Source organism: Eulemur rufifrons, chromosome 20 (assembly GCF_041146395.1).
Source record: "Eulemur rufifrons isolate Redbay chromosome 20, OSU_ERuf_1, whole genome shotgun sequence".
Lineage (NCBI taxonomy): Eukaryota > Metazoa > Chordata > Mammalia > Primates > Lemuridae > Eulemur > Eulemur rufifrons.
In genome coordinates this window covers 50,725,789-50,750,362 of record NC_091002.1, presented here as the reverse complement: position 1 = coordinate 50,750,362, position 24,574 = coordinate 50,725,789, and the positions used below count along the sequence as shown (strand labels likewise).

Below are 24,574 nucleotides of genomic sequence, written 5' to 3'. Positions count from 1 at the left end.
TGCCCACCCCACCCACCAGAGGCCCTCTGGGTCACTCCAGACTTCACTTCTCAGCTAGACCGGAGCTCTAGGAGCAAACCCTGGTGATGACTGAGGTAGCAACGCCTGAGTCTCCCTGGCGCTGGCTGTGCTGTGCCACACATGAAGCCCACTGGGCCACGCTGGCCCCACCCCCCTGCTGGGATGAGTGGGTGGGTGGTCCTCACCCCTCTCTGGGGGTGGACTCATTGGGGGCATGTGGCCTGGCTTGTCAGGGTCACCGACACAGGCTGAGGGATGGCTGTGACCCCAGTCAGGTCAAAACTGTCTCACCTGGACATTTTGCAAGAACTGCACAGAAAGGAGCTCTACATGTTTGGGGCTGGCAGAACACCAGCCTGGTTACCTACGGCCACCTTGGCCACTGCACGGGGAGAGTGTGGCTGGGACTGACCAACACAGAGGCTAAGAGTGAAGAAAGTCTCGATGGCACTCCTGGAGCACCTAGATCCAGCTGTGCCTGAATGCCCAGCACTGTGTCTTTTCTGGCGGTGTTGGGGCGGATGGCCGTGAGAGTTTCACTCATCCATTCAGCCAGGTCTGTGGCAGATCCAGCCCCGCCCAGAACGGGCTCCCAGGAGTGTGGGGACGCAGGGGGAGCCCCAACACTGCAAACCACGCCCTACAGAAGAACCCTGCCGAGTCCCCCCTTCTCTTCCTGGGGTAGATTCAGCAGGAGCAATGGGCGGCCCCAGCTGGGCCGAGGCCCCACAGGGACACTCCCTGGAGGGATGTCGGGGGACACGGGGAGGGAGCCCTGGAGAGGTTCTGCACCGCTGAGGACCCTGGGGGGTGCCTTGAGGGTGAATGGGTGGGGCCACATCACCGGACTGGGGCGCGCCCCTCATGAGGGCACCAGGAGAAGGGCCCCACCCCCTCTCAGGGGCTCCTCTGTCCCCAGGTCCTCTGTGTCCCTAGGGCCGAGTCAAGGCAGACGCAGACAGCTCTTACCTCTCTGAGCCTCAGTTTCCTCGTCTTTGAAATGGGGATGTTGGCAGCACCTCCCAGCCCCAGGGTGGCCGAAGTTGGACCCTGGAGTGCTCGCCCCGCCCTGCCCTGCGTGGCTGCGGAGTCGCGAACCACAACCGCTGTCCAGCGCGGCCGAGAGGGCGGGGCGGGGCCTATGAGAGCGGGGCGAGCGGAGGGGTGGGGCCTATAAGGGCGGGGCGGAGGGGCGGGGCCGAGGAGGGGCCTAGCCGCGGAGCCCGTGGGACTCTGCGTGGAGGCGGCGGGACTCTGGGGGCGGCGCGGGCTGTGCGGCGCACTAGGGGGCCGAGAAGGGTGGTCTGGGGGAGCTGAAAGGGGCGGGGCGACCACGGAGGAGAGCTGGCTCGCGCCCCTGAGGTGGGGCTGAGCATCTGAGCAGGGTGCTGGGCTGGCGCGCGGGGCGAAGGCCAGCGCGGGTGGGGCACAGACGGTGCGGGGCGGGGGCGGAGGCGGGGGCGCGGGCACAGGCGGGGCGGGGGCAGGTGGGGCGCGGGGCGGAGACGCAGGCACAGGTGGGGGCGCAGGTGGGGCACGGGGCAGGGGCGCGGGCGCAGGCGGGGGAGCAGGCGCAGGTGGGGGGCGAGGGCTCAGGCGGGGCGCAGGAGGGGCGCTGCTGCCTTTCCCCACCCCGCGTCCATCCCTCCTTCCAGGGGGACACCGGCTGGTGTCCTGGTGTCCCGGGGTTTGGAGCCCAGAGCAGCCGCGTCCCTGAGCTGAGTCGTGGGGGCTGCCGGTGTTCCAGGTCCTGGGGGAGCGCGGTGGGGGACGCGAGCCTGCCTCCTTCCCCGGACAGCGCGTCCCTGCACCTGGGACACCCAATGGTACCCAAACGCTGTTGGAGCCCAGGAGCGTTCCCAGCATCAGCAACCCCAGGTCGGCGGGGGCCCCTTCTCTGGCCTTCACAGCTCCTGGGGTAGCTTAGCCAAGGACAGTGCAAAAGAAGAGTCAGGAGGAAGAGCTTGTCCCGTCAGACAAAGGAACATATCATAAAGCCACTGTAGGCAAATCAGCACAGCACTGGCATGGACAGACAGTTTAGCCGACAGAGCAGGGACTCCAGAGAAGATCTCTGTGTGTCTGAGAGTTCAATACATGACCAAGGTCGTATTTCTGTTTAGAATAAAAGGGCGATTTAATAAATGGCAGCGACATAACGTCCTGTCATCTGGAAGACAGCAATGCTGGACTTCTCATCCCACGTGGAGAACAAACTCACAGTGAATTCAGTTAAAGGGGAGAAAACCCCTAAAACCTAGAGGGAACCAAGGGAGCTGCAGGTGCAATCTGGAAGCCCACCTTGCCCGGGGCCGTGATCCAAAAGTTGCCCCTCAGGAGAGGTTGGCCCTGATGACACCTTGATTTCAGCCCAGGGACACTGACCTCAGCCTTCTGGTCTCCAAAACCGAGCAAATAAATCTCTGCTGTTTGAAGCCACCCAGTTTGTGGCATTTTGTCACAGCGTCCCCAGGAAACAAATGCAACAGTTAATTCAACATTTTAAGGTGAACTGTGCTGGTCAGGTCATGTCCGAGGCTGGGCCGGCCTGTGGTTTGCAGCGTTGATCCCCCTGGACCCACCGAGGGAGCCCCTCCCTGCCCCGGGCTGGTGTTTCAGTGCATCTGACCAGGCCACCTTGAGACAGAGCCGACCCCGAGTCCTCAGGCCGCCGAGGAGGCTGGTCATGGGCACAGGTGGCAGAGACAGCGGACAGGGCTTCGAGGGGCTTTCCAGGTACCCTTACCATCCCTGCCTGGCCCTCCCAGCTGTCCCGGGCTGATCAGGGCCCCGCCCTGCCGGACTCCACAGCAAGGGGCACCCCCACCCCCAGCAGCTTGGAGGTCAGCACCTTGGATAGCACCCTGCAGCCTACCAGAGCCCAGAGTGCAGAGTGAGTGTGTGTGTGTGTGTGTGTGTGCACGTGTGCGCGTGCATGTGTGAGTGTGAGTGAGCGAGGTGCAGAGTCCCCGAAGCTGGCTGGACCGAGCCTTCTTGGCCTGCCCTGCAGGTGGGTCTGTGGACCCCTGGCTGATCGGCCAGTGTCCCAGGGGGCTCTGCGGGATGCAGACCTGTGAGCTGACCACTCTGGGTCCTCCCAGGGCAGGGGGGTGACAGCAACCTCTGTGCAGACCCTTTCCTCTAGGCCAAATCCCCCTGCCCTGGAGCCGGGGGGGGGGGGGTCCTTAGCAGGTCACCTGAGCCCCTCCTCGCCCTGGGAGTCTGATTACAAGGCCTGTGCCCCAGCAGTTGCCTAACTGTGGATGTGATTAGCTGCTCCACACCCTCAAAATTAGCAGGTGGGTAATTGTGCCTGTAATTATCAACTGTACCCGTGGTAATTAACCGTGTGAGTGATTTTTTGTTATGCAAGTCATTGTGGATGCAAATTTGTGTTCAAGAAAAGGCTGGGGATGGGCTGAGGGGAGGGAGTCGGAAGAAACAGCTCTGCCAAGGGTTGGGGGAGGGGAAGGTGTTGCCCACGGGGTGCCCAGCCGGCTCCATCTGCCCTGACCCGTCTCCTGGGGTGGCGGTGGGGCTGCAGGGTGGGGCAGTGGCTGGGGGCTCAGGTCTGACTGTGTCGCTGACCAGCAGGGGTCTTGGAGGCTGCCGAGCCTCAGATCCTCCACAGGCCCTGGGTGGCTGGCACAGATGCGTGGCCTCTGCCCGCCAACCAGCACCGTTATCAGGGGTGCCACTCTACGCCTTCATGTCAAGGAGGTGTGAGCCACTGCTGGGGCCCCCCAGAGTGAACTCAGGCCAGTGGTCAAGGCAGCCTGGGTCACGTGATCGGGCCAGTTGGGGAGCTTCCAGGGACCCCAAACCCTGGTGTGGTGGGACCTGCTCGTGTCTGGGTTCACAGCCTGGGAGGCTGGGACTCTACGGTGGGAGGTGAATCTGGGCGCACTGGCCTGGGGGAGATGAGCAGAGGGGAGCAGGGTGCTGCCTTCTCGGCCAAGGCTGGTGAGCTCACAGACTCCAGCTTTGCTTGGGCTCCCATGCAGGTGGCACAGGTTGGTCTTGCCAGGACACGCGCCTGCCAGGTGCCCCTCAGAAGGCTGAGGCCTGGGTGTCCCACGAAGGACATGCATCTGGGCCCAGCTCTGTTCCTCACCCTCGAGGGGCCCCCAGGCCAGCAGGGGAGGCGTGAGGGTGTCCCCCGTGGGCAGTGCTCATAGCAGACCCACCTTGGAGCCACGTGCCATGGCAAGTCCCGGTGCATGGGGTGCACGGGGAGGAGCCTCAGCTGGGTGGGTGGATCCCACCGGTGATGCCAACCTCCCCGTGTCCGTCCCCTGCTGTCCCCAAACACCGTCAGCTTCCTGAGTGCATGAAAGAAAATGAAGGCAGGTCGAGGCGACTACTTCAAAGGGGACTTTATTTACTCCTCGGGAGCAGCGTGCCGACGCCCAACTCCCCGGACACCACAACTCCGCAAAGCCGGTACTCAGCTCGGAACCAAGACTGCCTGGCACTGAAAACACATCAAAACATCGACTCTCTGCCCTTTTTTTTCCTTTTTTTTTTTTTTTTTGGTACAAAATGATACAAACAACAATACAAAATAGTTGTGCTGTTGACGGTTACAAAAAAAGTCGGAGCATTTGTCTAACTGCGCAAAGCTCAGAGTTGCAGTGTGAATACATCGTACTCCAGTTTCTTTCCCCAAAACAGCCACGGTCATGCGGGCTGCTACACATTTTGTCCATTTTCAAAAAGAAACATGCAAAAAAAAAAAAAAAAATCAGAATGGAGAAAGGAGAGAAAGGAAATGTAAAATGCGTTCCAATTGTACACAGAGGTGGATCCCCAGACGGGTCGCATCGCGCAGAACCTACTTATGTACACCGCGGCGCTGTGCTGCGGGAGCTTGCTTGGACCTTGTTGGTGCTGTTCCTTTTAGCATCGGCAGAAATGGACACTCCCTCTCCCCTGACTTTTTACCTCTGAGAGAACAAGGTTGTCACCTCAGTGGACCGTGTGTGTCGGCTGGTGCTCTCGCTAGGGAAACTGAGGCATCTCTGAGGGCCTGACAATTGCCATGGCTCTGACACTTTGGTGGCAGGAGGCCTAGTGTTTTGGATGTGCTGAAAGACACGAGAAAGAGAAACCCGCCGGGCCAGGAGTTGGGGTGCCCAGGCCCCAACAGGCGCCGCCGTGGCCCCGGGCTGGGGCCGCCTGCTGTTCCTGTCCCTATACCCTGCAGCGGCTCGGCCAGCGCAGGACAGAAATTCCCAGAAGAAACCAAACCACGCCCTTGCCCTCGCACTGTGCGCTGCGGGTCCCCTGATCCGTCACATCTACAAGATACAAAGGAGACCAGTACGCTTAGCTAACGCTAACTCGAGTTCAGAGGTGGTCCGGGAGGGTGTGGGGACCCCGTCTTTTTCTGGCCCCAGGGGCTGGCTGGGGTGGGGGAGGGGCAGCAGGGACTGGCCTGGGAAGCCCGCAGACGTCCCTCCAGCTGGTGCCACAGCTCCAGCCTGTGTGACTTAGGCAAAGTGCAAGGGGCTTGGCAGTGACAGGCTTCGGGAGAGGGGCTGGAGGGAGGCAGGCGCAGGCACTCGCCCAGCTCTCCTGGGAGCCGGTGGGATCGGGGTCTCCCCGGAGCCCAAGGAGGCCTCAGGATTTCAGAGACAAGAGTCGCAGTCACCCTGGGGACAACCCACTCACACTCCTCAGGCTCAGAACTTGGACTGAAGGATGAACTTTCCGAAACAACAAAAACAGAAAATTCCAGCTCCCCTCCCCCGGCCCCCCAGCCACAATCCCTCCCTGGCTGTGACGGCCACGCCCAGAGCTCAGGACATGCTCATTTGCATAGCACAGCTTAGCAGGGGGAGCTGGTCCCCACGTCACCCCTTGGCCTCCGGGGGGCCCCGCTCCTGGCCTGGCTGTCTGCACGAGGGACACCTGGCGCATGTCATGGTGCCCCCACCCTGGGCAGTCTCGGCGGAGTTGGAATGGCCAGAGAAGGAGCTTGTGACCCAGCTCGACCCACGGAGGGGGCACAGAGTGGCTGATGAGTTTGGTTGGGGAGGGACCCTGACGTCCAATGGGACATGCCACGAGAGTGGCACACGCGTGTGCACTCGGGTAGAAGCAGTTTAGAAAAGGGGTGACCTTGGCAATGGGAAAGGCCAAAGGCTGAGGAAGGCAACGGACCAGAGACCCCCCCCTAGTGGAGCACATGCTGCCCCCACAGGTACCCCTGACCTCCCCAGGCCTCCGGGGCTCACCCTGACCCCGAGCAGCAGGTGTGGGTCTTGCTCCCAGGGTCCTCCTTGTCCTTTGTCAATGCTGGGACCCCTGTACCCCTTTAGCTGACCACACACAAGGATTCTCCCAGGAGGGGGGGGAGGCTGCTTCCCGCCCTGGCCGAGGTTCCTGCACGCCCAGAAACGGCCGTCCTGGAGAGAGATGCACCAGGCGTGTGGCCTCGTCCTGTGTGCAAAGGTGGCGGAGCTGCCCTAGGAGGTCCCTGGACACAGCCCCTTTTGCTGTCCTCCCCAGTCTGGCTTGAGAGTCAAACACCCATGCAAAGAGCAAGGCCAGCTCTGAGGGACAACGGCACCCCTGTCACCAGGGGCTGCTCTTGGCCAACCCGGGTCCAAAGGAAAGGAGTTCACAGTTTCTGGTGTGTGGAGCCCAGAGGCAGCTCTGGGACGGGTGGGGGCGTCTCTCCCCAGCCCTTTGGAGCAGACTGGGAGCCGCGGGCAGGAGCACAGGTCCACACGGGGTGCGATGGGGGGACAGGGGCTGCCAGATGCCCTGCAGGACAGAGAGCCTGGCTGTCATCTCTAGCCAGGAAGAGGTCAGCGCCCTGACACCGGCATGGCCCCGGGGTGGCTAGAGGTGTGGAAAGTGGACAGGGGTTCAGACTGATGCCTGTTCTCTGGGCCTTTGATGGGGTCCCCTGGAGTCCAGTCACAAGGGGTGCAGGTTTGAGCTGTGACTTCTTGGGACAACACACTCTCCTGGCTGGCATTCAGGGTGACCAATGGCCCTGAGGGGGGCCGTGGCTGGTCGGGGGGCCAGGGGTGGCCGAGGGCAGAGATGGAAGGTACAGGATGGTCCTGGACCCCGTCTGCCCCAGCTGTTCACAGCATCTGGGAATAGGGGAGGAGCGGCCAGAATTGGGGTGACAGCCAAATCCGCGGTCCTGCCTTGGGCCGTCAGGGCTAGGCCAACCCCAGGGGACCTTTCTGCTGCGGGAGCCGAAGGCTGAGCCTGGCCCCGGCTGGCTTGGGGACCCCCCAGGGCCCAGGGCACCCTGACTGCGCACAGCAAAGGCTGCTGGGATTTGGACCCCAAACCTGTGTTTTCAAATGAGTCATCCACTTTCTTTTCTTAAGAAAAGACCAATTAAAAAAAGAAAAAAAGACAAAAAGGAAAGACACATTCTCCCCCGTTCCCTAATTGATGCCTTCAGAGCTGGGCCGGGCCGGGTGGAGGCGAACCTGCCTGTCTGCTCTTGGTCACTCCTGAGTTTGAGGGAATCTGTACCAAAAGGCACTTTCATTTTTTTTTTTTTTTTTAAAAACAGTGCTTCTGCTCTAAGAAATTCAAGTTAAGACAGGGTGCCTCTCGCTCTCCTGCAGGGACAGGTCGGCTACGGAGATGGGCGGCGCTGGCGTGCGAGCGCCGGGGGTGAGTGTTCATGCTGGACAGCTCAGTGCTGGGGAGGGCGGGGGGCCTCCTATCACACCACTAATGACAGTCGCGGGGGAGTCGCGGCACCGCGGCCTCCGCTCAGTCCTGCTCCTCCGGCGTCCGAGCGCGGCTCTCATTTCGGTCCGAAGACGTGCGGTCGGCTAATCCTCGTCGCCGCCTCCGTACATGTCCGCCAGCTTCTTGAACCGGGGCCCCCAGTCGTTGAGGTAATCGTAGTCCTGGTCCCCGGAGCTGGACGAGTTCAGGGAGCTGACGGAGCCTGCGGTCGAGCCGCTGCCTTCGTAGTCGAAGACCAGCAGCGAGTCGTAGGGGGGCGCCGTGGGGTCGTTGTCGGCTGCTCGGAGCCCCTGGGGTCATGGAGACGGGGGTTAGGGTGAGGCTGTGCTGTCTCTACCCAGGGGCCCCGGGCAGCCGGGGGCAGCTGGGGCAGGGAGACGGGGTTCTAGGGCCTGGCATATAGTGGGTGCTCAAGTAGTGCTCTCTGCGTGTCACTGAAGGGCTGTCTGAGAACTGAGCAGGGAGAGGCATTTATGAAAACGGAGGCTGGGGCGTTGGAGGAGCAAACTCGGGTGCCAGAAGCGGGAGGGGGCGGGGCCGGCGGGGCAGCCGGCAGTCAGGAACCGGAAACTGAGCGAGACGCCCCAGGAACAGCATTTGGCAACGTGGCAGGGGCCACCCCCTCCTTCAGCCCTCGTGGTGTGGCCTCCACCACCAGCACCTGCTCCGCGTGCAGCCGGCTGTGGGTGCCCCTGGGAGCAGCCCTCCCCCGAGACCGCAGGAATGGTGGGTAAGCGCCCGGGTCCCTGGCCCTGCTCCGGCGACTCCACGGTGCATGTTCTATGCTGGCTCTCGGAGCTCCCCTGCGGGAGGGAGCCCCAGGTCGCGGCTGGATGGGGCCCCTCACTGGCTCCTTCTCTCTCTGGCCCGCCCTCTCCACCCACCTGTGCTCCCCAAGATCAGCCCCCAAATCCTCTCTCTGGGTCTGCTTTTGGGGGAACCCAGACTGCAGACTGCGACCAGAAGAGAATTCAAACCAAAAGCAAACTCCAGCAGGCGAGGAAACATCCCTGGCTCCCGCCTGCCGGTATGGACGTCAAACTGGATGTCGTAAAGGACCCGGGGCTGGGCCCACCTCACTGTGCCCCTGTGCCCCCCGCTCTGGCCTCACCCGCGAGGCAGGGTCAGTGGCTGTTCGCAGCGCTGGGCTCTAACCCTCCAGACTGGTCCCCGACACCACCCAGGCAAAGCCAGGGCGGAGGGAAGGGCTCAGCTCGTCAACTCCGGGTGCAGCTGAGTATCAATGCTTTTGCTAAACACCGACTGCTCACAGAGTCTGGGGCCAGAGAGAGAGGGGAGAAGACGTTTTGTAGTAGGATTCAAGATCCCTGTCTTTCTAGGGAGATGGGGGAAGGGTCATAGCTTCACGTCATGCGATGTTTGGGGTGCAGGGAGGTCTGAGTCTGAATTGCACAACCTGCCTCCAGGTGGCCGGAGGCCTGGGCGGCCCCGAGCTGGGCCGGACTCCTAACCTTCTCTTCCACAGATTGCTGCCTTCATGAATTTCTTTCCTCTTGGGGATATTTTCCTTTGGGTTTATTTTGCTGTCTTCTTTTCTAGCTGCCTGAGTTGAAAGTTCAGCGCCTTTAATTCCTGCTCTCCGTTCCCTGCTGATGTGTTTGAGGCCGATGCTTCCTGCTGGTGCCACCGGCCAGCCCGCCCCGAGCAGGGGCCCTTAGCTTCACTCGGTGCTGAATGCTCTGTGGTTTTCATTAATTTCCTCTCAGAGGTACTTAAAAATGGGCTTTTGATTATAGATTGCAGGACATACTGTGGGGGTTTTAAACTTTTATCACATCAGAGACGGTGTTGCTGGGGCAGCATCCACTTTGGGGCAGTCCTAGGGATGTCACCTGTGGCCCGGCCGGCGACGTGCTTTGGGGAGTGTTCTGAGACATCTCTGTGTGTCTCTGCTGAGTTGATCCCGGGGTTATTGTCACTTAAACGGATTCTTGTAAAGTTAGGTTCTGACACGGGCTGAGCTGTCAGCGCTGAGAGTATTTGGGAGCAGCCGGCGAAAGCACAGGGGCCCCCGCTGGCCGCAAAGGGCCCAGGGACAGGACTCTGCAGAGCCAGTGGGGACAGAGCCGAGACAGCAGCTGGGCGGAGGCGGCTCCCAGGGAGATGTCTGTCCTGGTTCAGGCTGTTCCTCCATTTGCTGCCCCGGGAAGGACGAGGGCAGTGACACAGGGGGGCGGGCGCCCTGTACGGCGCCCTGCACAGAGCCCAGGCTGCCGGGCTGCGCCGTGGCAGGCATTGCAGACCCGTGCGGACGGGGCGCTCGGAGGCTGCGTGTGCTGCCCGCTGGGTCTTCGGCACCAAGTTGCCTCCAAACCCCCAGTGTCAGGTTGGGCACGTGCTCAGGTGGCAGCTCCGGAGGGAGGTCACCTCTGGGCTGGTTCCCACCTGCTGTGTCCGGCTGCACAGGGTGGGAGGGGGGTTGGCCCAGGCCTGCCTGAGACCAGGCGTCCTCGTGCTGCGCCTGCCTGGCACGGGGTGAGTGGAGACAAGCGGGGGGTGGAGGACCTGCCGACGGCGGTGGGCCAGGCCTGCAAGTCGGGCGCCAGGGCCTCCTTGTACCCCAGTGCTGCGCCACAGTCACCTCTGCTGCTGCTCCTAAAAGCTGTTCCTACCGAAGCACCTGGGCTGCTGCCCTAAGTCTTACGAAGCACCTGCCGTGTGCCAAGCCCGGGTGTTAGTCCCCACCCTGCCCAGAGGCGGGAATCTCAGTCCACGGGGAGGCAGGAAATCGCCCAGGGCCACATGGCTGGCGTGGCAGGGCCAGCCCTGAGCCCGTCTGATCCACCTCCTTACCCCCATGCGCCGCTTCTGTTTGTGCGTGAGCGGGGTCTTACCTTTGGAAGGGACAACCTGCTCGGGCCCTCCCACGGCCGGGCACCCACCTCGTTGATGAACTCGCCGATGTCGCCAGGGTGGGGCACCACGGGCCTGGCTGGGTACTGGGGCTCGGCGCCCACCGGCCGCTCGTCCACCCGCCGCACCCCGGGCGCCTTGCTCAGCACATGCTCCATGGCTTCCGGCTGCTGCAGCTGGCTGAGGTCGTAGTCCTGGGGGGCCAAGCGGAGTCAGGGGGAGGCTGGATGGGGGATGAGGGGTGTCGGGGCAGGGGGTGAGGGGCCACAGGGACAGGCAGCAGAATGCTGAGCCCTCGTCCTGTTCTGTGCCCTGGGCCCTGGGGGCATCTGCTATCTCGTTTTGTCACCACGCTACCCCTCCCGCGATGCCCGCGTCCTTGCCTATCTCCCGGCAGATGTGGTCTGTGCCAGCTGCCCTCGGTGGCCTGGAGCTCCAGGTGACCCCACTGCCAGGCTGCTCCGTGACAACGCCCACCCCGAGAGCTCAGACGAGAGCAGCCGCCCTCCCCCGGCGCACCTTCCTCGTGTGCCCCCTGTGGGCTGGGACGCAGAGGGGTCTGAGCCGCGGTACCCCGAGTCCCCCGACAGCCAGGCGACTCCCTGCAGTCCACCCTCCTGGGCACTTGGCAGCTTCCAGCACACGGGAGTGTCGGGCCAGTGGGCATCCCTGTCCCCAGCCCACCGAGCCCCTCCCCTCCCGGGCGCAGGCAGCACTGGGCCGGGGCGTGGCTGCAGGGAGGGAGAAGGCGAGATGGGGGCGTCACAGGCCCCTCATGGAAGGCACAGCCCAGCCCGGGCTGGACGTGTGAATGTGGGCAGGGCATGAGGTCTGGGAAGCTGCCCTCCTGTGTGCGACTCTGCATGTCCTGCAAGGAACGTGTGACGCCTTCATGGCGTGGAAAAGGCCACGTGTCTACTGTCAGCTGAGAGCTGGACAGGTGTGGGGAGGCCTGGGCCGGCCCGGTCTCACCTGGTCCTCCTCGCCGCCACCCTCCTCGTCGTACTTGAGGATGTTGTCACGCACGTCGTCCTCGGGGTCGATGAGCAGCTGCTTGGTGTGGCGCTCCTTCTCCCGCCGCTTCATCCACACCACGAACAGCAGGACCATGGCTGCGGGGGGCCGCACCGTAAGCAGGGCGTGCATGTACGTGTGTGCATGCCTCAGTGTGTCCGTGTGGACATGTATGTGCAGGCATGCAAAGTACGCATACACGCATGGCCGTGTGTGCCTGTGTGTATGCACACCTGTGTGAACATGCATATACCTATATGCATGTTCCATTCATGTCCGTGTAAGCATGTATCTGTGTGTACGCTCGAGTATCTGTATACGTGCACATGTAAGCACGCATGTGTACCTGTGTGTGATTGCATGGATTTGTGTGTATGGTGTGTGCACTTGTGTTCATGTGTGTATATGTGTGCATACATCTCCACAGATCTGTGTGTGCATGTCTGTGTGTCTACATATGTACTTCATGTGTGCGTATATGCTCACTCGTGTACAGATGTGGGTGTGAATGAGGGCATGCATTTGTACGTGTGCATAGTGAGTGTGTGCTGTGCGGTGCACACCTGTGTGCCCGGGAATACGTCTGTGTGTGCAGTTTCCGAGGCAGAGCTGGCCAGGCTCACGCCCTCGCCCCTATCCGCTGCCTGGGCACTGGGAGATATTTGAGGGTTTTATCTACTTATTTCCCTCCTCCTGCACCCACTGGAGAAGGAGGCTGGCTCAGGAGCGTGTGACCTGGGTGTGGCCGTGAGCACTTCCGTTCCCTGGCTGGTGACTGGTTCCAGGCATGCCTGTGACCCAAGCCAGCCAACGAGAGAGTCCCGGGACTCTGGACGGGGACGTTGACGAGCCTGGGAGGCAGAGCTGAGCCCTGGAAAGGGGCCAGACACTGCTGAGCTGCTCCCAGGCCGGCCCCACCTGACTGAGAGTGAGGGAGGCCCCGTCTCCCGTCAGCACATGGCCAGCTTGGGGGGTTTCTGAAAGGGTCCCAGCGGATGAGATGCGGCTGAGAGATGTGGGCTGTGGGGCCAGCCTGGGCCTGCCTGCGCCCGGCCACCCTGGGATGGAGACTGGCACCTGTGACACCCCTGCCCTCCGCCCGGCCACCCTGGGATGGAGACTGGCACCTGTGACACCCCTGCCCTCTGCCCGGCCACCCTGGGATGGAGACTGGCACCTATGACGCCCCTGCCCTCCACCCGGCCACCCTGGGATGGAGACTGGCACCTGTGACGCCCCTGCCCTCTGCCCGGCCACCCTGGGATGGAGACTGGCACCTGTGACGCCCCCACCTCCCGCCCCCACCCCCCCGCGCCTGGCCACACTCACTGAGCAGGATGAGGATGCAGATGAGGATGGCCACGATGGCACCAGTGCCCAGGCCAGCCGCCGCCACTGCGCCAATGGTGGTGCAGTCGCCGTTGTCGTCACACGGGCACACCTTGACTTTGATGACGGACGTGTTGGTCAGGGGCGGGTTCCCAGAGTCTGTGACAATGATGGGGACGTCGTACATCCCGGCCTCCAGGTACAGGATGCGCAGGCTGAGCTGGGCGTAGTCACCTGGTGCAAAGCAACAGCGAACGCTCAGCCTCCTCTCCAGGCGAGACTTCCAAAGGAAAGGCCAAGTCTGCCGTCACCAGAATCTAAACGATCCGCTTGGCTGACACACGCGCACGCCTGAACACACGCCACGTCCCACCGTTAAGCTAAGAGACGCTGGGGATGCCAGAAAAAAGCAATTGTGTGTGGGATGAAGAAATAATTTCCTGAATATATAAAGAGTTTTACCAAATCAATTAGAAAAAGTCCTCCCAAAGAAAAATAGGCAGAGACGTGGAGCGGGCAATGCACAGCGGGAGCAGAATGGCCGATAAACACACGAAGCAGCTTCCACTGCTATGGAGATGCAGACGGAGAAAATGACTTTGACCATAAAATTGGCAGAATGCTATTTAAAACAGTTGTATTCAGTGTCGGCGAGGGGCTGAGGAGACAGGCCCCTCCTGGTGGAAGGAGACGTCGGTACGATGTTTCTAGAAGGCGTTTCGCACTGCCGCCAAACGTCAGAACTTTGGTGCCGTGGGCACGACAGACCCGAGACTGGAGACGCATCGGTCAGGGCCGGGCAGTGGGGAACCGGCTCTGCACGGGCCAGGGCTGTTCGCAGTCACAGCGCGAGGAAGCTCACGGCTGAGCGCGTTAAAACCGCGAGAAATTGGCCAACTTGTGGCCTCCCCGGGGAAGGCGTGAGCCTGGGGGACAACTGAAGACTTGTGGGGCGGCTGCCGGGAGGGCAAAGCCTGGACAGTCCTCGCGCAGGCCACCCCCCTCCGGCACTCACGCCGCACCCCAGTCGCGGTCAGGCCCCGTGGCTGGCCCCCGTGGGCGTGGCCCGAGGTGCGCTCACCGTTTAGGCGGGTGATGGTCCAGTTCTTGCGCACGGCGGCCGGGACGAAGGGCAGCTCGAAGACGTAGGGGCCGACGTTGGGGTCGACGTCGGCATCGGCGGCGGTGATGTTGATGGCGCTGAGGTTGGGCCGCTCGCAGAGCTGCGCCTCCTTGGGCAGCAGCTCGGGGGCGTTGTCGTTGATGTCGATGAGATAGATCTGGAGGGTCCCCGTGCCGCTGGCTGGGGGGATCCCTGCGGGACGGACGTGGGGTGACCACTTGGGGACAGACACGGGGACACACCTACCGTCCCATAGCCCGATGCAGGGCATGGCCACCCACACGGCTGCGCCTTGGGCTGACCCACAGCCCAGCCGGAGCCCCGCCCTGCACCGACACCGCTGCACGCCAGAGCCAGCGGCTTGGCTGCAAACTGCGTGTCAGTAGACAAACGAGCACATGCGACCACACAGACGTGCAGCGGCGCCAGCCCCCCGCTGCACACACACGGTGGGAGGCACATCCACGCGGAGCCCCAAGGACACACCCCCTACTGACGGTGCAGCGGCTTGAGGTGGCGCTCACAGCCACACACTGGGGGCCCATCCCCTCAGGGGTCCAGGGAGGGGCTCTGAGGACGCTGGGGCCATGGGCAGGGTGATCGCCACGTCCCACTTTCACCCGCCCCAGGATGAGCTTTTTTGCACCAGCTGCTCTTGCTCGTGAAGCCTAAGCTGCGAGGCTGTTCCTCGACCTTCCCAGGTGTGCCCTGCCGCCGGGCCTTTGCATGTGGTATTTCCTGACTCTGGGACATTCTTCTTCTCCCCTGTCTTCCCCTGGCTTGTTCCTTCTGGCCCACAGGTCTTGGTCCCAAGGTCGGCTCCTTGTCACCAAGGGGAGGTCCTGGTCCCTCTCCCGTCCTCCTGTTTTGTTTTCTTCCAGCACTTCCCTCGACCTGAAATTGTCTGGCTTACTGGTTTCTCACCTGTTTTCCCAGGGTAGGGACAGCTAAGTTGTCCCCATGATCTATTTTCTGTTTTCTTTTAATAAAAGAACTGGAATCCCACATTTTATCTGGGATCGGTGCTGTCCACCTAGAAGCACCTACATTCCCAGCCCCCTCGTAGCTGGGTGTGGCTGCGTAAGTTCTGGCCTGTGTGGTGCTTCCTGGAAGTCCTCAGAAGGGCAGGGGCGTGCCTGTGCCCTCCTTGCTCCTCCTTCTGTTTGTCAGAAGGTGGATGTGATGACTGGAGCACCAGCAGCCATTCTGGACCATGCCAGGCATGGGGGAGTGGCCGGAGTGAGCAGGTTCTCAGCTCTGACCCAGACCACCTGCCTCCAGCCTTCTTTTATGTGAGAGAAAATAAGACTCAGTCTTGTCGATATTACCGTCATTATTACACAGCTGAACCAGGTTCCAGCCGACACACACAGGATGTCAGCCATGCAAAGGCAGGCCCCGGGCACAAGCCAGTGCTCTAAGAACAGCAGTCCGGCAAACACCGGCCCAGCGCTCACTGTGCCAGACCCTGCCTCAGTGCCAGGGTGACACAGACTTGTTTGACTCTCGGAGGTGCTGGACTGACCTCTGGTTCCAGAATCTTCACTCCTACCCATTCTGCCAGCACCTTGCTCCTCAAGACAATACCCACATCCCTCAGAAAGCCCCAAATGCTCCAGAACCTTCTTCCCGCTGCCTCTGCCCTGCCTGTTGTTACCCTCCCACCCAGGCTCCCAGGGTCCTTCACTGTCACCAGCCCCGGGGACTCCCTGACCTTCTTGGGGCTCGCAGGGCCTCTGTCCCTGCCCCCTGCTGCGACTGAGGGCGCAGGCATTGCGGTCACAGCAGAGGCGGCACCCAGGGGCTGCCTGGGGACGGGGCTGCTGAGCGGCGGGGCTGGGCCTTTCCTGCCTTCCCTGGTCCTCGGCAAGCGCTGCCGGCTGGAGATGCTGGAAACGGCGGGTCTGGTTCTCAGGCCTCGGTTCCGGGGGGAGCCCAGCAGCCGTTCGGGTCGCAGAGTTAGGCAAGGCGGTCGGCCACCGTCCCTGACTGCCCTGGCGCCCACGAGTGAGTGAGTGACGCAGGAAACACCGGACGGGGACAAGTGAGTGGGTGACGGCAGTCGGGCGGAACGACTGAGGTGTGGATGAGGGGAGGGGGCACCGCCTGGGGACAGCGAGTGACAACGAGCCCCTGACTCACACGCTACAGACACTACCTTGTCCGCCCCCCAGCCCTCCCTGGCCAGTGCCCTTCCTCGCCCATGGAACCAGCCACGGGACAGCCACGGAGAGAGCTGCCTCCCCGGAGCCGGGCGCACCGTTGTCAGCTGCCAGGAAGGTGGCCTCGTAGACGTTGTTTTTGATGTAGAGGGACTCGCGGTCGAGGACGGCCGCCGTGGTGACCTGACCGTTGGTGGCGTTGATGTGCAGCCAGTTCGCCGGGTCCGACAGCTTCGAGTACCTGCGGGGAGCGGACGTAAGGGGAGGCCGGGGGCTGGGCGAGCAGCTGCCCTGGACCCCCGCCCTCCGGCCCCTGGGGTCACCTGCCAGCCGCACGGGGGCTGGGCGAGCAGCTGCCCTGGACCCCCGGCCCTCCGGCCCCTGGGGTCACCTGCCAGCCGCACGGGGGCTGGGCGAGCAGCTGCCCTGGACCCCCGCCCTCCGGCCCCTGGGGTCACCTGCCAGCCGCACATCCCAGCACAGGCCAGTGTTTCCGCTCCTCGGAGCGCCTGCAGCCGTGCCCTCCTCTGGGGCTCCCGCCAGCCTGTACCGGCCCCAGCGGGACAGGCCATGGCAGCCGCCAGTTGTCACTGAGCTCTGGCTGGGGGAGGGGCGTCCCACCCTGCTGTGTGCCCACCGACAGCTGTGCTCATTGTGTCCATGTCACAGATGGGGACACTGAGGAACAGAGAGGGTAAGTGACTTGCCAAAGTCACACAGCTGGTGAGAGTGCAGCAGGATCAGAACCTGCCTTGGTGTCTACACACTGCCCACTCCCCCCACTGCACACCGTGATGCGGACTCCCGGCACCGGGCTGTCCCCAGACTGGGGCCGCTGCTGCTCCCTGCCTGGAAAGGTACCTTGGGTCGGGACACCCCCTCCACTTGCCAGGGTTTCTGGGTTGTGGGGTTCACTGGGCATTTCGGGACTCTTATTCATGGAAAGTGGGGCCTGAGGGTTGGAAGCCACTTCTGGAGGGTCCAAGGGCAGGGCGCGGGGGGCTGTGTCCTGCGGACCCACCTCACGGCTTGTTGCATGAACCGGTCGGGGTCCACGGCCGAAAACGTGGTCAGCACGGTGCCCATGGGCACGCCCTCCTCCAGGCGGATCAGCTTATGGTTCGAGGGGAAGTAGGGGGCCTCGTTGACGTCCACGACTGAGATGGTCACGCCTGCTGTGGACTGGAAGGACATCTGGATCCCGCTGGCCAGGGGCGCCTGGTTGGACACCATCACGGTCAGCATGAAGGCCCTGTTCAGCTCGTAGTCCACGGCCTGGAACGAGAGGAAGGAGTGTGCGGGTGACACGGGGCAGCCCGTGGTGGGACACCTGGGCTGGTCGTCTCCTCCCGCCCCGGCTAGTGCCGGCTCTTCTCTGCCCCAGGGGTCGCAGTGCCCGGCTGCCCTGAGCTGGGTTTGGCCCACGGGGGGAGAGAGGGGCTGGGCTAGGGACCCTCAGTCCCCTGCCAGGCTGAGGCAGCAGCTGGGCTCCCCGGGTGCTACGGCCCCTGCCGGGTGGCTCCTCTTCTGGCACTGGGACCCCATCCCCTCCCCTGCTTGTCTGGGGCGCCTCACCAGGTACGGTGGGCTGAATGGTGGCCCCCGAAAGACATGACCCCCTGGAACCTGCGAATGGGCCCTTATTGGAAATCGGCCTTCGCAGGTGTAAGTCAAAGGTCTCGAGACGGACGGAGACACGAGACAGGGCCCTGGTAACAGGGAGGACCGGGGACATTTGAGACACACGATGCAGCGAGGCCGTGTGAAGACAGAGGTGGGGTCTGGACGGATGCAGCTCCAAGACGCAGACCCCAAAGATTGCCAGCAAGCACCGGAAGCAGAGAGAGGCGAGGATGCTCCCTGGAGCCCCCCGAGGGGCACGGCCTGCCCACACCTGCCTCAGACCTCCGGCCTCCGGAGCCGGGGGGAGCGGCTCTGCTGTTCTGCAGTCGGTCACCGCGGCCCCCGGACAGCAAGCACCAGGCCTGGGGCCTTCCCCTCTGCACGCGGCACCGTGCCGACGCGACTCATTTCGTCCTCTCAGTGCGCCAGGCCCCTGACCGGGGAAGACTAGCGCGGTTCCGGTGTTTTATCAGAAACGTGCTCAAGCCTTTCCTACGCGCTGGGGAGGGAGGGAGGTTACACAGCAACAGCCTGGCGCGCCGAGACACGTTCAACGGCAAAGCTCACAACCGGAAAGAACACAACACCACACGCTGCAACTGCAGTGAGTGTTCTGCTTAGACACACACAGGTCACATGCGCGAGGTCACGCGTCTGGGAAACAGCCCCCACGTCCGCCGGCGCCAGCTGGCCGGAAGCCTGCCCTGCGTGGTGCAGTGGCCACGCTGGCGCTGTGAGCGGTTTTGGGAACGGTCCTGCGGACGGCTCCAGGATCTGCCGGTGAGCAAATGTGACACCCAAAGCGTGCGCCCCTCACACGCCAGAGAGGGAAGAGTTCAGCTTTGTACATGTATCTGATCATATTTATAGCAAGAAACACTGCAAGCACACACCAAAAACTAATGAAAACTGGCGTCCGTAATCAGAGGGAAGGAACGGCGTGAAGGTCACCCCAGGGGCGTGAGTTTGCTGTGCACGTCTAATCATGCCGCTTAGATTTTGGAGTCATATATTACCTTACATGCTCACATTGTAGGCACGACAAGTAACATTACACATATAAAGCAATTGCTAAAAGCAAACAATTAGGGACTATTGGATGAGGCTATTAGGTTATTGTGAAATGTCCTGTCTCCTTAAGTACTAAGTTAGACAGCTGATATCTCTAACGTTCCACTTTGGCACTTGTTTCCTGTTTATTGGGAAGGTACAGCCTCGTTCTTTCAAACACGCGTGGCTTGTGATTATCTTTCAAATTTTTTTAGAGCAATTTTTGTGAAACCGTAAGTCAAAAGTTGTGTTAGTTTTGAATATGAGTTCTGTCATGGAACCAACGCAGCACAGACAGCTTGAAATAGCAACAAAGTGTCTGGGAAGGACGTGGCTAATGAACGCACAGTACATCGATGGTTTGAGAAGTTCCGTTGTGGTGATTTTAATCTTGAAAGTGAGCCACATGGGTGACCTGAGACCAAGGTGGATAACGATGAGCTGAAAGCTGTAGTGGAAGCGAATCCGTCTCAGCCTACACGTGAATTAGCAGCAAGGTTTGACGTTACTGTTCCAACAATGTTGGACCATTTGAAACAAATGGGCAAGGTAAAGAAGCTGGATAGATGGGTTCCGCATGAATTAAATGAGCATCAGAAGAGAGATGGTCTCGAAGCTTGCCTTTCTTTGCTGTTGCAACATAAAGGAGAACCATTTCTATAACGTATTGTGATGTGTGATGAAAAACGGATTGTTTTTGACAATCGCAAGCATTCAGCACAATGGCTGGATAAAGATGAAGTGTAAAAACACAGTCCAAAATGGAATATTCATCACAAATAGCTAACGGTGTCTGTGTGTGGTCCAGTGCTGGTGTTATCCACTACAGCGTCATGAAACCTGGTCAACTGATTACAGCTATGTCTACTGCAACCAGTTGGACAAAATTATGAGGATAGTTGCGATTAAGCAGTGGAGATTGGTCAGTAGAGACAGGCCAGTCCTCTTGCAAGACAACGCTCGACCACATGTCGCACAAACAACGCTGCTCAAACTACAGAGGCTGGACTTGGAAACTCTGTGTCATCCACTGTATTCCCCAGACCTTGCACCAACTGACTGCCACTTCTGCCAGGCTTTGGACCACTTCTTGCAAGGAAAATATTCAATTCTCAAGAAGGTGTGGAAAATGCCTTTCATCACCACTTGCTCCCCAGGCTTCTTCACTGTTGGCATAAACAAGCTACCGTTAAGATGGCAAAACTGTGTCGACAGTTTAGGTGCACACTTTGATTAGCTGTACTAGTTCTTATTTGAGACATAACAAACTGTGCTTTTGACTCAAAATCAGACATGTCATATTTAAGGACCTAACACCTATATGCAAACTGGCAACGTCACTCCCATGACAATGACTCCACGTGACGGGCACAGATGGTACGTCCTTACTAGGAGTTATTCTAAAGCGACAATTGCAAAGAAATCTTAAACTCTTTTGGTCTTCTTGCTGTTGATAGTGACTTTGGATTTGTTACTTTTGAACTTTTAATGTATTTTGTAGGATAAAGTAAATAAGCAAGTATGTTAACATTGTCAGGAGCCAAGATTTTCAGTGTGAGAGAAATGAGACGCAGTGTAAAATTAGTGACGTCGGGTCTTCTGACGTTGCACTGGGTTAAATCAGTCCTCTGAGTGAGTGACATCACCCTGAGATGACCAGGGGGTGCACAAGCCCCGACACTGTTTCCTGGCTGCGTCCACAGAGCACGTCCAGAAGATGCTGCGGCTCAGCAGTGCTGAGCACCTCTCGGGCCCGGACCTCTCTGAACACCATTCCTCACTCGGGGAGGCTGACCCTGGAGCGAGGAAGAAATCCCCAGGCGCACGCGGCGTCTGGTTGGGCCACCACGCAAGGAAGCCACAGGCACAGGCAGCTCATGGCGGAAGGACGCGGACCTGGCCCGTGAGGCCCCCACTTACAGAGATGGGGTCGTTTCTGCATCCAAGACGATAATGACAGCAACTCATCAAAACACACTGAACACATGGAAGTCCATGAGCTCTTAACAACGAGGAAATCAACATGCAAAACGAAGAACTTTCCCTTATCTCTGTGGGCAGCTGAGTCATGGCCTCCAAAGAGACCCAGGTCCCATTCCCTGGACCCTGCAACCGTGACCTTCCCGGGCAGAGGGGACTCTGCTGACATGGTTGGGCCGAGGATCCGGAGATGACACTAGTTCCAGCAGCCGCAGGAGACCCAGACCGTGGCCACAGAAAGCGGAGGGTGATGGTGACTGACAGCGAAGAATTAGGCTTTTATCTCACAGTTTCTGCTGGACTCTGCACTTGTTTTGTGTCTTTCAAAGCAACACAAACCTGTTATCTTACGATCCTGGGGTTCCAAAGTAGAAAAATCCGTCTTGCTGGGCTGAAGACAAGGCGGCGCAGGCTGGTGGCAGAGGCTCTCGGGGAGAACCCGTCTCTGCCTTTCTGGCTCCCCGAGGCTGCTGGGCTCCGGCCCTTCCTGTGCCTCCCAGTCCTGCTGTCTCTGCCCTGGGCTTCCGTCCTCCCGTCTCTGACTCTGAGCCTCCCCGTCCCTCTTCCACGGACCCTGTGACTGCCGTGGGTCCACCCGGAGAGCCAGGATGACCCCTCACCTCAAGACCCTCAACTCAGTCCTGCTGCAAAGTCCCTTTCCCATCTGCGGCAACATACCCCAGGTTCCTGGGGGCGGGACACGGATGGTTTCAACGACCGCAAGCCTGTCTTTCAGGGCAATCGCGGGGCCCTCGAGGATGAGGGAGAGCTGTTTCGCACAGAGGAATCCCGGGTATGGGATGCACAGGAATGCCGGAATGCTAAAAGCACCTTCTTGCACGGTAATGAAGAAATTGCCGTGGACCCTGCTCTACCACCAATAGACGAGATGACCACGGGAAGGGTGTTCGCGGAGAGCTGCACCTGGGTGGGTCTCGCTTGCCGCCCCGGGGGGAAGTCAGCTCCGCAATGCAGGGCTGGGGCCGTCACCACCTGCCCCACCCCCCGGCCAGGCTTAGACTGTGAGAGGACAAGCAGACGCCGTGGGCTCCCCGACAGCACCAAGCTCTGGCCACAAGTCGTCCCCAGGGACTGACCCTTCACACCTGAATCCCGGGTCACAAGAAACCCAGGAGATCAAGGAACAAGACACGCGGCACTTGGAGGAAGCAAGCCGATACATCCGGAATGTGGGAACTCGCACGCGTCCACTGGCTCCAGTCTGTAACAGGTCAAAGGTGGGTGGAATGTTCTAGATTATAAGAGAGCCAAGAGACATTACAGCCAACTGCAATGTGGGGACCCGGCGTGGATCACATCTGGATAACCAGACCGCAAAGAGGCAGTTTAAGGAAAACAAAGGGAAACTGAATATAAACTCGTACTGGATGATGTGAAGGGGACATGGCTGGCTGTCAGGTGCGGTGGCGTGTGCCGCCGTGTGAGGTGCCGTGGTGGCGTGTGCCACCGTGTGAGGTGCCATGTGCCGCCGTGTGAGGTACCGTGGTGGCGTGTGCCTCCGTGTGAGGTGCCGTGGTGGCGTGTGCCGCCGTGTGAGGTGCCGTGTGCCTCCGTGTGAGGTGCCGTGGTGCCATGTGCCGCCGTGTGAGGTACCGTGGTGGCGTGTGCCTCCGTGTGAGGTGCCGTGGTGGCGTGTGCCGCCGTGTGAGGTGCCGTGTGCCGCCGTGTGAGGTGCCATGGTGGCGTGTGCCGCCGTGTGAGGTGCCGTGGTGGCGTGTGCCGCCGTGTGAGGTGCCGTGGTGGCGTGTGCCGCCGTGTGAGGTGCCGTGTGCCTCCGTGTGAGGTGCCGTGGTGGCGTGTGCCGCCGTGTGAGGTGCCGTGTGCCGCCGTGTGAGGTGCCATGGTGGCGTGTGCCGCCGTGTGAGGTGCCGTGGTGGCGTGTGCCGCCGTGTGAGGTGCCGTGTGCCTCCGTGTGAGGTACCGTGGTGGCGTGTGCCGCCGTGTGAGGTGCCGTGGTGGCGTGTGCCGCCGTGTGAGGTGCCGTGTGCCTCCGTGTGAGGTGCCGTGGTGGCGTGTGCCGCCGTGTGAGGTGCCGTGGTGGCGTGTGCCGCCGTGTGAGGTGCCGTGTGCCTCCGTGTGAGGTGCCGTGGTGGCGTGTGCCTCCGTGTGAGGTGCCGTGGTGCCGTGTGCCGCCGTGTGAGGTGGCGTGTGCCGCCGTGTGAGGTGCCATGGTGGCGTGTGCCGCCGTGTGAGGTGCCGTGGTGGCGTGTGCCGCCGTGTGAGGTGCCGTGGTGGCGTGTGCCTCCATGTGAGGTGCCGTGGTGGCGTGTGCCGCCGTGTGAGGTGCCGTGGTGGCGTGTGCCTCCGTGTGAGGTGCCGTGGTGGCGTGTGGTGCCGTGTGAGGTGCCGTGGTGGCGTGTGCCTCCGTGTGAGGTGCCGTGGTGGCGTGTGCCTCCGTGTGAGGTGCCGTGGTGGCGTGTGCCGCCGTGTGAGGTGCCGTGTGCCTCCGTGTGAGGTGCCGTGGTGGCGTGTGCCGCCGTGTGAGGTGCCGTGTGCCGCCGTGTGAGGTGCCATGGTGGCGTGTGCCGCCGTGTGAGGTGCCGTGGTGGCGTGTGCCGCCGTGTGAGGTGCCGTGTGCCTCCGTGTGAGGTACCGTGGTGGCGTGTGCCGCCGTGTGAGGTGCCGTGGTGGCGTGTGCCGCCGTGTGAGGTGCCGTGTGCCTCCGTGTGAGGTGCCGTGGTGGCGTGTGCCGCCGTGTGAGGTGCCGTGGTGGCGTGTGCCGCCGTGTGAGGTGCCGTGTGCCTCCGTGTGAGGTGCCGTGGTGGCGTGTGCCTCCGTGTGAGGTGCCGTGGTGCCGTGTGCCGCCGTGTGAGGTGGCGTGTGCCGCCGTGTGAGGTGCCATGGTGGCGTGTGCCGCCGTGTGAGGTGCCGTGGTGGCGTGTGCCGCCGTGTGAGGTGCCGTGGTGGCGTGTGCCTCCGTGTGAGGTGCCGTGGTGGCGTGTGCCGCCGTGTGAGGTGCCGTGGTGGCGTGTGCCTCCGTGTGAGGTGCCGTGGTGGCGTGTGGTGCCGTGTGAGGTGCCGTGGTGGCGTGTGCCTCCGTGTGAGGTGCCGTGGTGGCGTGTGCCTCCGTGTGAGGTGCCGTGGTGGCGTGTGGCGCCGTGTGAGGTGCCGTGGTGGCGTGTGCCGCCGTGTGAGGTGCCGTGGTGGCGTGTGGCGCCGTGTGAGGTGCCGTGGTGGCGTGTGCCGCCGTGTGAGGTGCCGTGGTGGCGTGTGCCGCCGTGTGAGGTGCCGTGGTGGCGTGTGCCGCCGTGTGAGGTGCCGTGTGCCGCCGTGTGAGGTGCCGTGTGCCGCCGTGTGAGGTGCCGTGGTGGCGTGTGCCGCCGTGTGAGGTGCCGTGGTGGCGTGTGCCGCCCTGTGAGGTGCCATGGTGGCGTGTGCCTCCGTGTGAGGTGCCGTGGTGGCGTGTGCCGCCGTGTGAGGTGCCGTGTGCCGCCGTGTGAGGTGCCGTGTGGCGCCGTGTGAGGTGCCGTGGTGGCGTGTGCCGCCGTGTGAGGTGCCGTGGTGGCGTGTGCCGCCGTGTGAGGTGCCGTGGCGTGTGCTGCTGTGTAAGCAACATGCATTTTTGAGGGTGGTGCGTGCTGACACGTGCAGGAGTGGAGGATCATGAGGTCTGGGAATTTAAAAACACACTTCAGCAAAAAATGTA

General features: G+C 61.6%; 1 protein-coding gene across 2 annotated transcripts in view; it reads right to left on the bottom strand.

The window, feature by feature from the left end:
* Positions 1-7,835: 7,835 nt before the first annotated feature.
* Positions 7,836-24,574, bottom strand: part of CDH4 (cadherin 4) — a 360,186-nt gene continuing 343,447 nt past the window's right edge. For both annotated transcript variants that reach the window (XM_069495829.1, XM_069495828.1), the window contains exons 10-16: positions 17,276-17,529; positions 16,353-16,495; positions 14,051-14,284; positions 12,970-13,203; positions 11,599-11,738; positions 10,656-10,820; positions 7,836-8,042 (exon numbers count right to left, since the gene is read on the bottom strand). In XM_069495829.1, the coding sequence (XP_069351930.1) occupies positions 7,836-8,042; positions 10,656-10,820; positions 11,599-11,738; positions 12,970-13,203; positions 14,051-14,284; positions 16,353-16,495; positions 17,276-17,529 (1,377 nt within the window). The remainder of the gene's footprint in view (positions 8,043-10,655; positions 10,821-11,598; positions 11,739-12,969; positions 13,204-14,050; positions 14,285-16,352; positions 16,496-17,275; positions 17,530-24,574) is intronic.